At 49.8% G+C, this 13,998-nt stretch overlaps 1 protein-coding gene across 1 annotated transcript in view; it reads right to left on the bottom strand.

Annotated features, from left to right (window-relative positions):
* The window catches only part of GRIK5 (glutamate ionotropic receptor kainate type subunit 5), a 53,735-nt gene extending 43,544 nt beyond the window's left edge, over nt 1-10,191 (bottom strand). The window contains exons 1-3 of the mRNA XM_035117543.3: nt 10,107-10,191; nt 2,704-2,868; nt 229-326 (exon numbers count right to left, since the gene is read on the bottom strand). Coding sequence (XP_034973434.1) covers nt 229-326; nt 2,704-2,868; nt 10,107-10,191 — 348 coding nt within the window. The remainder of the gene's footprint in view (nt 1-228; nt 327-2,703; nt 2,869-10,106) is intronic.
* Nucleotides 10,192-13,998: the final 3,807 nt, after the last annotated feature.

Below are 13,998 nucleotides of genomic sequence, written 5' to 3'. Positions count from 1 at the left end.
TCATTATACAGGTGAAACTCGGAAAATTAGAATATCATCGAAAAGTTCATTTATTTCAGTAATTCAACTTAAAAGGTGAAACCAGTATAGGAGATAGACTCATGACATGCAAAGCGAGATATGTCAAGCCTTTATTTGTTGTAATTGTGATGATTAGCTGAGGAAAAAACCGAAATTCACAATCTCAGAAAATTAGAATAGTGTTGAAGATGGTGGAGGTGCCATTACCTCTTTTTCCCCGCAGATGTGGCTAACAATGGAAGCAGAGGCCGGACTGGAGGCTGGGCCCAGGACAGAAACTACGCCTTTGGGCAGGATCTGACACACTGTGGTGCGGGGGCAAAGGGAACAGGAGAAAGAGGTTATACAGATTTATTATTATTGTATTCTGCAACTTGTTCTCACACCTGTACCCAGACCACCTGAGCAAAGCCACATGGCATTGCACACTTAACCTCATGGAAATTGCCTTTTCACATCCTCCTGATCACCCTATAACATGGACACAAACATCCCCACCCGCTGGCTCTCACAGCTGGCCATGAGGATGATTAAGTTGCCTTGGCTATAATTCTGTCCACCTAACTGCTGCCCCAAACCTCTGAACAAACCGTCTGCATCACCTTTCAAAGTTTTCAGCTCTTACCACCTGGTCAGGGAATGGAAGAAGGTGCTGTCCGTCCCGTCCTGTCCCCCCACTGCCCTGTATTCACAACCTACATACAGCACTGTTTCCGTTGGGCTGCAGTTCATCTTTTACCAAAAGCTACCCTCCCCTATGGTGAAATGGGGCAGCATCTGGGATTTTCTACTTTGGAGGAAAAGATGACATGGAGCAAGTTTATAAAATGATCCGAGGTGTAGAGGATGTGACTTGGGAAAAGCTATTCTCCCTTTCTCCTAATGCCATAACTCTTGGATCTCCAGTGAAGATGAATGGGCCAGATTGAAGAGAGTATTTCTTCACACAGCACATACCGTAGTTAAATTATAGAACTTTCTCCCAGAGAAGGAAGTGACAGTCACTGACTTAGATGGCTTTCAAAGACAAGTTCATGGAGCAGAAAGCTATTGATGGCTTCAGGGCCGTCTGCAGTGCCCCCACCCTTTTAAAAAAAAACCTATAGCCTCTCCACTTTAGGATATGCGTCAGGATGGAGAAAAAAAGTTAGCCACTTTCTGAGCAAGAGGGATACGTTTATGGGGAGAAGAAGAAGTCATATTATGATTTGACTCTGCTTTTTAATGCTTCAAAACGTGAAGCTTCCTCACCGGCCTCCGAGAAACAGACGGGCGAACAGCAAGTCCTCCCGGAGCCAAAGTTCCTACTGCTGCTGCTGCTGCGCTCCCGGCTTGTCTGATTCCAGCAACGGGCTCGTCCCTCTTTGGAAGAGCGGGGAGCGCAGAAGGGGCAGGAAGCAGGCGAGGGGCTACGCTGGGCAGGGCTGGCAATGAGAAGCATCCAGGACGGCGTCGGCAGGGCTGCGGCCGGGTGGGGACAGTACTCCGAGAGGATTACACACACACACTCACGCGCGCACACAGAGCCACGTGCCAACCTGGCAAGGGTGGGGGAAGAGCGTGAGCGAGAGGCTAATGGACTTCTCGCGTGCGAGGCCAGAGAGACTCGCGGAGGGGAACAGACGCTCCGCAGAAGTCCACGCACCTGCCCTCGGAAGAGCTGCGGAAAGTTGGGAGGCGGCGGCGAGGACACCCCCCCAGGCTGGGCGCTGCGTTGCGGCTGCCGGAGGTCCACTGCAGCATGGTGGCCGGTGCGCAGGGAAAAGGGAGGCCGCCAGCAAAGCCGCGCAGCTCCCCCTCTCGCTGGGGCGCCCCTGAGGGGGCGGCGCCCTGGCACAACACGCCAGTAGCCCCAATAGGAAAGACGGGCCTGGATGGCTTCTCGGTAGTGGCACCCTCCCTGTGGAACGCCCTTCCATCAGATGTCAAGGAAATAAACAACTATCTGACTTTCAGAAGGCATCTGAAGGCAGCCCTGTTTAAGGAAGTTTTAAATGTTTGATGTTTTATCGGGTTTTTAATATTCTGTTGGGAGCCGCCTAGAGTGGCTGGGGAAACCCAGCCAGATGGGCAGCGTATAAATAATAAATCATTATAATATTATTATTATTCATCCACAATTGGAGGCAGTAATGCTTCTGAATACTGGAAACCACAGAAGGGGGGAGTTATGAAGGAGGGAGAAACACTTTTCTCTATCGATTTACCCCATGCCATACATAACTGGACAAACTTCTACAGTGGTGCCTCGACTTACGAATTTAATCCATTCCGAAGGCACCTCCGTAAGTCGAAAAATTCATAAGTCAAAAAACGCCATTGGAAACACGATTTTCCATAGGAATGCATTGGAAATGGAAAATTTCGTAGCATCCCTATCTAAAAATTTGCAAGTCGAAAAATCCCTATCTAAAACCGCCACGGTTTTTTTTCGGATGTTGAGTCGTTCGTAAGTCGAGGTACCACTGTATCTTACTTGCCTTACTTGCCTAAAAAGTCCCAAACGCTGTAAACTTTCCTTATGGGAGAGTCTCTCCATCCTGTTGATCATCTCAGTTGCCATTTTTGGAACCCTCTCCCAACTCTACAATATTCTTTGTGAGGTAAGCCCCTCCCCTGCCCCCCATGAGCCTAAGATTCCAGTGATGCACACGGGCACACACACACACACACACAACCTACTGGTGTCGGTGGTCTCGTACTGGCTGTCCCGCTGCAGTTCGAAGATCTCCACCTCAACTCGGGCTTTGGCAGGCACCTCAATGATGCTGTTGATGTGCTCGCGTGCTAAGGCTAAGGCCAGTCGCTCCCCCCGGCCGCACACTGTCTGGTCGTCCAAAATGGCAGCTGGTCATGGGGGACAGCAAGGCGGGGGGGGGGGGGAGAAAAGCAAGAAGTCGGTCATTGCGGCCCGGCCCGCTCACGGTGGAAAATCTCTCCTCTGCAAACATCACTCATGAGCACCCAAGGGTCCCTAAACGGGGGGGGGGGGCTTCTGCCCATTGGGACCAGGAGGGTAAAAAGTAGGTGGCCAATGGCACTCTTTCACACCCATCAGGCCTGATGGGATTGGAGGAGCTTAGGGTGTCAGTTTCTCAACTCCAAGGAGACGTTATTGGCCTGGATGCCGGATGGCACCAAGGATCCGATACTACTGTTCAGGGAGATTCGAGGGATGGTAAGATTTCAGCCATCATCATTGTTGCCAATGCTTCCATCTCTCATCTCATCCTCAATAAAGTGAGGAACAGTGGTGGTTGGTGCCCATTGGGTCTGGTAGGGTTGAAAACAGGGAGGCCAAGGGGAGGTGCACCCAACCAACCAAACACCCAACCAGTCAATAATGCTATTTGTAGGCTGCCTTTCCAGAGTTAAAGCCATGCTCAAGACAGCTTTTTTAAAAAAATTTAAAAAATTTAAATTTTAAAAAATTGCATAATTACAAGCCTACCAAAAGTAGTCATAAACAAAAAATAAACAAGTACACAATGAAACTGAACGATTTTCACGTAAATCATAAGAAGTTCTAAAATAAGGATACAAATAATAATGATAATAATGTCAATAACAACAGCAAAAAAAAACCCTAAGTAACATTCCAGCCAGAGCTAATGACAGGCAGAGTCATCTGATTCTGGGTTTGTCCCCATTTTCCCTCCCTGCTCAATTCTACAAGGGCAAATCTGAAACTACAGTGGAAGAACAGGCAACTGGGCATGTTGTAAGTGAGATGGCAGGCAATGGCTTGCTGAGTGCAGAAGGAGATTGGTGGGGCAGTTTTCCAGTGGCCCCAAAGGACCAGCCCCTACAATGTCAAAGGCATGCCTGGCTCAAACCTGATTTTTAAAGCTGCCCTCCCTGAATCTCACCATGCAATCTTTGGTCCTCCATTTATTATCAATAAAAAAAAATTGGTGTGGCGCAAGCGAATTTTTCTTCTGAAAGTGTGGCACAGAGGAAAAAGTTTGAGAACCACTGGGCTTTGACCAGGAATGGAACTCTTGTGGACTTCCAGATGTTGCTGAACTCCAACTCCCATCAGCCCTAGTCATGGGCCAAACCGGCAGGGGCTGATGGGCCTTGGAGTCCAACAACATCTCTGGCGTAATGGTTGCCTAAAGCCCACCAACTACGGTAGAACCGCAAAGTTGTTTTAAACTACTCAAGCCTTCCTAAGGAGCACAGAGTGCCAGGAAACTACTCCTTATCCCAGAACATTCCTTTCCCCCAGAATTAACATCACTAGCTCCACAGAGAGCAATGACAGCAGATGACACGTTTTGCCAGGACTCCTGTAATGAAGGGGGAGAGCTCTGCCAATGACCATTAACCGTGACAACTAAGTGGAAGCTCTGGGCGTGCAGGCAGTGCACTTCCAACTACAAAGGAAGGGAAGAAGGAAGGGCAAGCACCTTCACACCTTTTTTGAGAGCATCTGATGCACCTGTAGCTACTACAGTGCCTCCTTTAAGGCACTTAGGGTAGCCAGATGCAAAAGGGCACAGGGCTCCTGTACCTTTAGTTGTATCATGCCTGCTAGCCCTGCTGAAATTTTCGATGTTTGCACTACTATTAAAGGTGCAGAAGCCCTGCCCTATTTTTGAATTCAGCCACTGTACAGTAGTGCATGGACATGATATGTGTTTCCTGCAACACAGGGTTAGGGGGGTCATAGGGACCAAATGGGACTCTCTGTTCGGCCCTCAAAAATAGGTTCAGGCTACACACTGGCCCTATTTCACACCCAGAATTTTTATTTTTTATTATTGCCTGGCTGGAATGCGTCATTAAATTCTAATCGTGTATCTCGCTTGTCTGGATGGATAGAAATATGCATGCTGGTGTATGTAGAAGCTCACTTACTGTACGGTTACAATTTAATGCCTTGCTCTGCCTATTTTAACTGCTGGCCCCACCTGGCACTGACATAGAATTATATCATAGAATCGTAGAATTGCGGAGTTGGAAGGGACCGCAAGGGTCATCTAGTCCAACCCCCTGCAAAGAAGGAATCTTTTGCCCGATGTGAGGCTCAGACCTATTGCCCTGAGACTAAGAGTCTCACACTCTACCCACTGAGCATGTGGCCCTCTGAGGGTTTGCCAGCATGCACACTGCCAGTGATACCATTTCAGTGGCAGATTTGGAGGCGCCATTAAATTGGTTTGGTGGAAAGCTGCCACGGAGTCCTCGCATGTCCTGCCCATTCTTCATTTGTCCATTTGTTTCATTTGTTATAGATGCTTTTAGCTGAGGTTCCTTGCATTGCAGGGGGTTGGGCTAGATGACCCCCAGGGTCCCTTGTGGCTCTGCGATCCTGCGATTCTATTCCCTCTGTGGAGTTTGAGGCAGCTGACCCACTCATGCGCTGACCAGACCCAGACCAGCTTAGCTTTCAGACCATGCCACCTGCATCCTGTGCCAACCTTCCCATGGCATCTCAGCCCTGCCTCCACCATAGTAGAGTTGCCAGCTGACCAGAAAATAACAGCCACCTGGTTATCATGCAGCAGCAGCAGCAGCAACAACAAAAAGCAAGCAGCACATGGCTCTTTGATGGTGCAGACTTAAGCACTGTTGCCTCCTAACATCTGCACATGATGCTCTTCAGGAGTGCCTGAAGCCAGTAGAAGTGGCTGCTGCTACACAGAAACCAGCCCCACCAGATGTGCTTGAGTTGGAGAAGGCAGCTGATGCCAGGGAACCAGGGGCTGTAACTGACAAGCAGCGGGAAAGCAGAGGGTCATGGGCTGCTGCTCAGAGGAACATCGGAAGCTGCCTGGTGCCAATCCAGACCATTCGGTCCATCTAGCTCAGGACTGTCTACACTGGCCGGCAGTGGCTTGGCATCGTTTCAGGCAAGAGTCTCTTCCAGCCGTAGCAGGAGATGCCCAGGATTGAACCTGGGGCCTTCTGCTTGAAAGGCGTACTGAGCCATGGCCCTTTGCGTCCCTTCAGGCAGCGGCAGATGGTGCCTGCTGGACTTGGGAGGGTGGAAAGCAGAGAGGACCACAGCCGCCGGAGCCACAGCCAACATCTGGCACAGACAACAGATTTTGGGTTTGTCCCCCACCTTCCTCCCTGATTAGTTCTGCACGGGCAACACAGAGTGAGGAGGAGGAAGATGGCAGGCAGGACTGTCCCCTGGGTGCTTTAGGTAGGAAAGCTTTAGGTAGGAAAGCCCACTGCTCCTTTGTCAGATCACGCCCCCTTGCCACTTTTCTGGCAGAGGACGAAAAATCCAACCATTTCCTTCCAGCTTCAGAAGACTTGAATGTACAGCATGCAGCAGCCACACAATCGGCAACCCTAGCTGAGGTTTGTCTATCATGGATGGATCCTGGCCCCTCTAATCCTGCCCTAAGGGGCCTTTACCCTTTCAACTCTCACTGGAGCAGAACTGCTGGGGAACAGTGATAGGGTGGGTCTTGCTGCCAATTTGTTGGGCATAGATATATCAATCCCTCTGTTGTTTTATGTTTTTTGGGGGGTTGTTGTTGAATGGTGGTGCAGTGTGGGGTCTTGAGGGAGAGGGTCTGGAGTTTATCTCAATCCCTCAGTGAGAGTGACAGTTGGGGGTGCAGCAGCCTGAGTGAGGGTAGGGCTTTTGTCCATGGGACACACATTTATATGTTGGTCATGGGTTGTATCCCGCAGAATACAAAGTATGTAAGCATCTGACCAGCACAAGGATTTCTGCTTCTGCAATAGGGTCGCAGGTGGCGCTGTGGGTTAAACCACAGAGCCTAGGGCTTGCCGATCAGAAGGTCGGCGGTTCGAATCCCTGCAACGGGGTGAGCTCCCGTTGCTCGGTTCCAGCTCCTGCCAACATAGCAGTTCGAAAGCACATCAAAGTGCAAGTAGATAAATAGGTACCACTACAGCGGGAATGTAAACAGTGTTTCCGTGTGTTGCTCTGGTTCGCCAGAAGCAGCTTTGTCATGCTGGCCACATGACCTGGAAGCTGTATGCCAGCTCCCTCGACCAATAGCGCGAGATGAGCACCGCAACCCCAGAGTCGGTCATGACTGGACCTAATGGTCAGGGGTCCCTTTACCTTTACCTTTACCACACACACTGCCTTCCCTCACATCCTTCCCCAATTCTGCTCTGGAGGGTTGGGGGGACCATTGATGAATCGCTTCCCTTTAAAGATCTCCAAGCAATTTTGCAAAAGAATCATCAGCAACTGGGAAAAAGAACTTTGCACAACTTCATACGCAAAAACTATTGTGATAGAGGAATCAAACAATGCTTTCGTATGTAAAAACAATTTCGAATCCAATACATGAGCAAATCAGGATGGTGATCCCTACTGAAAAGGATTGTTGAAAAAGGAATAACTTCAATAAATGCCCAAAAGAAAATAGAGGTGGCACCCGTCTGACGTGTAGTGGGAGGGAGTTCCAAAGGGTAGGAGCCACCACACTAAAGGCCCAATTCCTGTATCATATGGAAGGGACCTCCTGATGAGATGGTATCTGCAGGAGGTGCTCACCTCATTGATCAATCCTATTGCACCCTTGGTGCGTCGGAGACAGGGTGCTTGTTACAGTGTGGTTCTGTTGTGAGTGTTTTGTCCTCTTGTATGCTAGGTGTGTATTTTATGAAGGGATGTCACATAGAAGGTGGAGCAAGCTTGTTTTCTCTTGCTCCAGAGGGTAGGAACTGAACCAATGGATTCAGGTTACAAAGAAGGAGATTCCAAGTAAATATATGGAAGAACTTTCTGATGGTAAGAGCTGTTCAGCAGTCGTACAGACTCCCTTGGAAGGTGGTCAACTCTCCTTCCTTGGAGATTCTAAAGCAGAGGTCTGTTGGCCATCTGTTATGCATGGTCTGCTTGGGATTCCTGCATTGCAAGGGGTTGGACTGGATGGCCCTTGAGGTCCCTTCCACCTCTACAATTCTATGATTCTGTGATTTAATGGATTGTGTAGAGCAAAAGACGATTGAGCTGGGGGTGGTAGCAGTGGCAGCGGTTCTGAATGTAATGGTCTTTAGCGTACTTGTTACAGTTTTGTTGTGTAATTGTTTTTATTGATTATCTGCTAATTATATTTTCTGAGTTGTGCTGTAACTATATAATGTTCTGCCGGTGCTGCTTCTGTTTATTGCTTGTAAGCCACTTTGGGGTTCATTTGAATGGAAAGCGGAGCAGAAAGGCAATCAAACCGGATCAATAGCTGCTTTCACGTGACCCCACGAAATGTCTTTCCATTCCCCACATTTTCCCTGTTCTGATTTATTCCCCCTGCAGCCACCTGGACGCAAGGATGGAGAATGGAGCTGTCAAATGGCTGTCGGATATTTAAAGTGCACTCAAACCAACAAGTGACGTTTTGCTAGAAAGGCACATGATAGGAGCTGGAGCTCACAGAGTTTTCCTGTAAGTTTGCTGGAGAGACCTCTGTGAGAGACATTCCCACTGTGCCCTGAAAGGGGGCGTCAGTAGCCATATAACTTCTCCTACCTGCCTGGGCTCATCCTCTTTTCTCTATCGCTCTTACTCTTCCACCTTCATCACCAAGACAGAAATGTGAGAACATCAACTGAGTCTGAGCTCCAATGCTCAGGCTCCATCTTAAACTAAAGTTACCGTATTTTTCCATATAAGACTGGGTTATTTTATAATAAAATATATATGCAAAAAATTGCGGGTCGTCTTATACACAGATAGTGGAGAGATAGGACAGGCAATTGGTGGCTGCCGCGAGCAGGAGATTGTCAGCGGTGTTTTCGTGGGTGCTGCAAGGTCCGCTGGCGATTGGCTGCTGCGGCAGTTGGGCGGGCGATTGGCTGTGCTGGTCCTGCGGGTGAGCGAACTTTGGCAACCCCCCCCTCAAAAAAATAGCTCAACAAGTCTGGGCAATCTCCCCCCCCCCCAAAAAAAAATGCTCAACAACTCTGGGCAATCTCCTCCCATTTTCTCAATTTGGAGTCCCCAAAAAGAGGGGGCATCTTATATACAGGGGAGTGTTATACACGAAAAAATACAGTATGTCTTTGTAGCTGGGTTACCATTTTAAGCCTGCCTGGACAAAGCTGCTGTATCTGTTACTCTTCAAAAAAGAATTAAGAGCGAGTAAATATTACTTTTACCTTTTAGGTAAAGGTAAAGGGACCCCTGACCATTAGGTCCAGTCATGACCGACTCTGGGGTTGCACGCTCATCTCGCATTATTGGCCGAGGGAGCCGGCGTATAGCTTCCAGGTCATGTGGCCAGCATGACAAAGCCGCTTCTGGCAAACCAGAGCAGCACATGGAAACGCCGTTTACCTTCCCGCTGTAGCGGTTCCTATTTATCTACTTGCATTTTGGCGTGCTTTCGAACTGCTAGGTTGGCAGGAGCTGGGACCAAGCAACGGGAGCTCACCCCGTCACAGGGATTCGAACCGCCGACCTTCTGATCGGCAAGCCCTAGGCTCTGTGGTTTAACCCACAGCGCCACCTGCGACCCTATTGCAGAAGCAGAAATCCTTGTGCTGGTCAGATGCTTACATACTTTGTATTCTGCGGGATACAACCCATGACCAACATATAAATGTGTGTCCCATGGACAAAAGCCCTACCCTCACTCAGGCTGCTGCACCCCCAACTCTCACTCTCACTGAGGGATTGAGATAAACTCCAGACCCTCTCCCTCAAGACCCCACACTGCACCACCATTCAACAACCCCCTAGGCTCAGTGGTTTAACCACAGCGCCACCTGGGTCCCTGGGTCCCACTTTTACCTTTTACAAGACTGATTATTGTTTTAAGGGGGAAAGACAAGGAAAACCCAGACTTGCTTAAAGCGTCATGAGTTACTTAAACCAAAAGGCTAAAGCTGGTTTATCTAAGCTTCCCCTTTAAGCTGCAAAGGGATGGTGCTCTGCTGAACTCACAAACGCGAGGAAGGGTAATACCTAACAAATATATCCTTTCCAAACATCTATCAACATCCCAGCACCAACCCGACCCGGTCCCCCCTGCACCACCCATCTAGCCCTGTTGCCTCATCCCGAGGACCCAGTCACCCACAGCAGCAGCCAGCTCTGTAGATCAGCCCCCCCACCCCACCCCATGGGTGACCCCACTTACCCATGCGCAGAGATGACAGCACCTCTAGGCTCTTGTGGGCGAAGCCGAGAATCAGCAGCAGCAGCAGCACGGGCAAAGCCGGCATCTTCTACCCCTCCTCATGGAGAAAGTTCGGCCGTGGCCTCCGCGCTGCCACCTGCAGGAGGGGCAGGAGAAACACACCCCGTGAGCGGGCACACCGAGTTTGGCACAGCGACCCCTTCTGGACACACCCATAACGATCCCTTGCAGTATAGCTTGGCCAGAGGGGGCTCGCCAACCTGGGAAGGTAGCCCATCTGGGAGAAAGAAAACTCTGGTCCTTGCCGAAATATCTTCAGGAGAAGAAAAGTCTAAGTAAGCTCTACACAAATCTGGAGCGGAATCCCTAAGGCGGTTGGATGGCACTTTGTAGACCTCCCTACAGCAACTCCTGCAGCCAAGCTGGTACCAAGTGTCTTGCTCTGCTTTCCTTTGGACCATATCAGCAAGGCCAAGAGGGGGTCTTTTTGTCTAGGCAGCCCCGGAACTCAATACACACTACCCAGGCTTGCACCCCGGGGTGGTGACTTCAGTGCTGCTAATGTAGCAGCTTGACTTCACCCCGAGAGGAGAACTCCACTGTCTCCCGAGACACACGGATGCCAAAAACAGCAGCATCATAACACCTGCTGTTGAAGGGGCCTTTGAGGGACCAGAGGCACCACATCCTCCCAGCTAAAAGCACATCCTCCCAGTTAAAAGGAGGACCCTAAAATACCCTGGTGCTGAGCCTCATGCCCTGTTCCTCTGCTGACCCCCTGTCCTCTTCCGCCCACTGCCTGCTGCAGCCAGCAAAACTCCTTTTGCTCCAGAATGGGGAAGGAGAAGGGTGAACCAAAGGTACAGTGGAGGATCAGGGTGGCTGCACGTCTGTGCCTTGGTGCGTTTAAAAAGGTGAAGGCAAAGGACCTGCAGATGGTGCCAGCATGCAGCAAACTCCACCAGCTACCTGGGGCCTGGGGATGTTGCTGAAGGTCTCACACTGAGCTGCTGAAACCATGCCATCCCTAATCCACTCTCCCAGCTGCTCTTGCAGAGCTCAGGAGACGAACCAGGAGGGCAACTAAAAAGAGGTTCCAGAAGCAAGGGAACCAGGAAGTTGGCATATAGCACATCAGACCATTGGTCCATCCAGCTTGGAACTGTCTACACCAGCCTTCTCCAACTTGGTGCCCTCTGGAAGTTTCAGACTACATCTCCAGAGGATACCAGATTGGAGAAGGCTGGTCTACAACCACTGGCAGAAGTTCTCACCGGCTTCATTTGGGAGATTCCCAAAACTACTTGGAGATGAAAATAAAGATGTCCCCTCCAACAACTCTCTGATGAAAATAGGGACGCCCTATTCCATACCCTCCAACATTTCTCCAATGAAAATAGGGGTGTCTTAAGGGAAAGCGGGACATTCCGGGATCAAATCAAAAACAGATGGCTTCTGTAAACCCAGAACTGTCCTTGGAAAAGAGGGATACTTGGGGAGTATTTTGGCCCCTCCAAGACCCCGCCGACTGCCAAACCTCCTCTCTGCAGCCCACTGCCCCCTTATGGCCACCAAGTCCAACGCTCCCCAAGCTCTGGGCATCCACCCAAGGCCTGATGCTGCAGAGGGACCAGAACATCCTCCTCCCCCCTTGCACTTGACGCTGGTCCTGCTATGAGCTGAGTCAGCAACACTCCCCATCCGACGTCCTCGCACTGCGTTCACCTTGAGCATTAATATTTATTTTCGCTCAGCCTCGGCCGGGCAAACGGCACAGCTGAGGTTCGCCGAAGGGGAGACGCATCAGACTCCGCCGCCCCCTCCCCTTTTTTCCAGGGTGGGGCAGGGAGAGTGCCAAAAGTGGGGGGCTGGGGCAAGGAGGGCAGGGAGAAGGGTCAGTAGCTGGCAAAGGGGTGCTGCGCTTCACAAGCTCATTTTGACGGCAAGGAGGAAGATTCCTGTAGATAAGAGCCAGGAGGAGAGGGAAAAATGCACCTCCAGCTGAAACAGCAGATTATTTCTAAAATGAGAGGCATGCATGATCAGTGCTCAGAGGCACTGTTTCTCTCAGTACCAGTTGCTGGAGGGCAAACAACAGAAATGAGGGCTCTGGCCTTCAGGCCTCCTTCTGGGCTTCCCGAAGGCAACTGGCCAATTGCTGCTGGAAACAAAGCTCTCGTTGCATTCACATGGAAGTGCCCGAGCCCGTCTTCCTGGCTAGCAGAAGAGGGAACATCCCTCACCGCAACAGGACTCAGGTGCCACTTCCCCAGTCGCTGCATACCCTCCAACATTCCTCAGATGAAAATAGGGACGTCCTATTCCATCTTAATTTTTATTATTTATATGCCGCCCATCTGACTGGGTTGCCCCAGCCACTCTGGGTCGCTTCCAACATAAATAAAAACATATAATCAAGCATTAAACATTAAAACAAAACAAAACACTTCCCTATACAGGGCTGCCTTTAGATGTCTTCTAAAGGTTGTACAGTTACTTATCTCCTTGGCTCGGGGCGGGGGTGTCGCATAACTCCATACCCTTCAACATTTCTCCGATGAAAATAGAAATGTCCTAAGGGTAAACAGGTCAAATCAGAAGCCAGGACGGCTTCTGTAAATCCAGGACTGTCCCTGGAAAAGAGGGACACTTGGATGGTCTGCCACGGTGGTGCCAAGGGCTGAAAAAGCAGGATCCAATGGAATTCTCTCTTCTCAACTCCCCTCCAAGCTGTAGCAGGCTCTGAAGCAAAACTGGCCAGTAGCAAAGGTGGATTTGGGTGTCTATGCATCATATCCTAAGTTAAAACTTTGTAATGATGCCATTCAGGGGCCGGGAACCTCCAACACACAGGTCATTCTCAGTGTGCCAGGGTGTCCAATTTGGTGTCCACAATGCCACTTCCCCCACAAAGTACAGCCACCTGTCAATCAGCTGGCGTTACTGGGTGTCATCAGCTGACAGGCAGGGTTCAGTTCTGCAGGGTGCTGCTCCTTTGCCAGCATGTTCCTTGAAGCAAAAAGGACAAGATGGTTTGCATCCTTCCTCATCCCTTAACTCAGGGCTGGAGCTTGGGTTTTGTTTTGTTTTGTTTGTTTGTTTAACAGCAAACAGAAATGGAAGAGGGAAGCAAAGAAATGGCAGCCCTTCCGGGAACCTGTTGCTCAAAGCTAGAGTGTCATCTTGCCCCTGGCAAACTGCAACTCAAATGAAGGCCTGAGCATTACGCTAGGCCTTGTACACTGCAAGGGAAGATACTATCTTTTCCTTACTCCAAATTAATTAGGGATTAATTTTAGCAAAGGGCTCCGAGCTGAGCCCCAGGAACCACTTTCAGCTGCAGGGTCTTTCTGCATTCAATTTTGTTTTGGGGTTTTTTTTAATGCCCTACATACTTATTGGTATTCCGGAGCCGGTTGGAGAGAAGAATGCCTGCTTCCAAGGCAAGCCCACATAGCCAGAGGGGTGAGGAGGCTTAGCAGGGATGTGGGAAGCTGGAAGGGCACCTCAGAGATCATCCTCAAGAGATGCCCTGTCCAGCCTTTATTTTGGAACCTTCAGTGATGGAGAGCCTGCCACCTTCTGAGGCAGCCTATTCACTGCTGAACTTTCTGCCAGGAAGTTCTTCCTCATTTTTAGTTTTTAAAATCTGCATTCTTATCATCTGAACACACTGGTTTTAGGTTGTACCCTGCGAACCAACAGAAAACAAAATTGCTCCATTATCTCTGTGACCCTTCAAATAGTTGAAGATAGGGATCATCTCGGAAGAGCCGGAGTGTAAATTTAAGTAGCCTAATATAGAATCATAGAATCATAGAGTTGGAAGAGACCACAAAGGCCATCTAGTCCAGCCCCCTGCCAAGCAGGAAACACCATCAAAGCATTCCTG

The sequence above is a fragment of the Zootoca vivipara genome, chromosome 6, assembly GCF_965207765.1.
Source record: "Zootoca vivipara chromosome 6, rZooViv2.hap1.1, whole genome shotgun sequence".
Taxonomy (NCBI): Eukaryota; Metazoa; Chordata; class Lepidosauria; order Squamata; family Lacertidae; genus Zootoca; species Zootoca vivipara.
The sequence above is the reverse complement of the archived record's forward strand: the minus strand, read 5'-3'. Positions and strand labels throughout refer to the sequence as shown.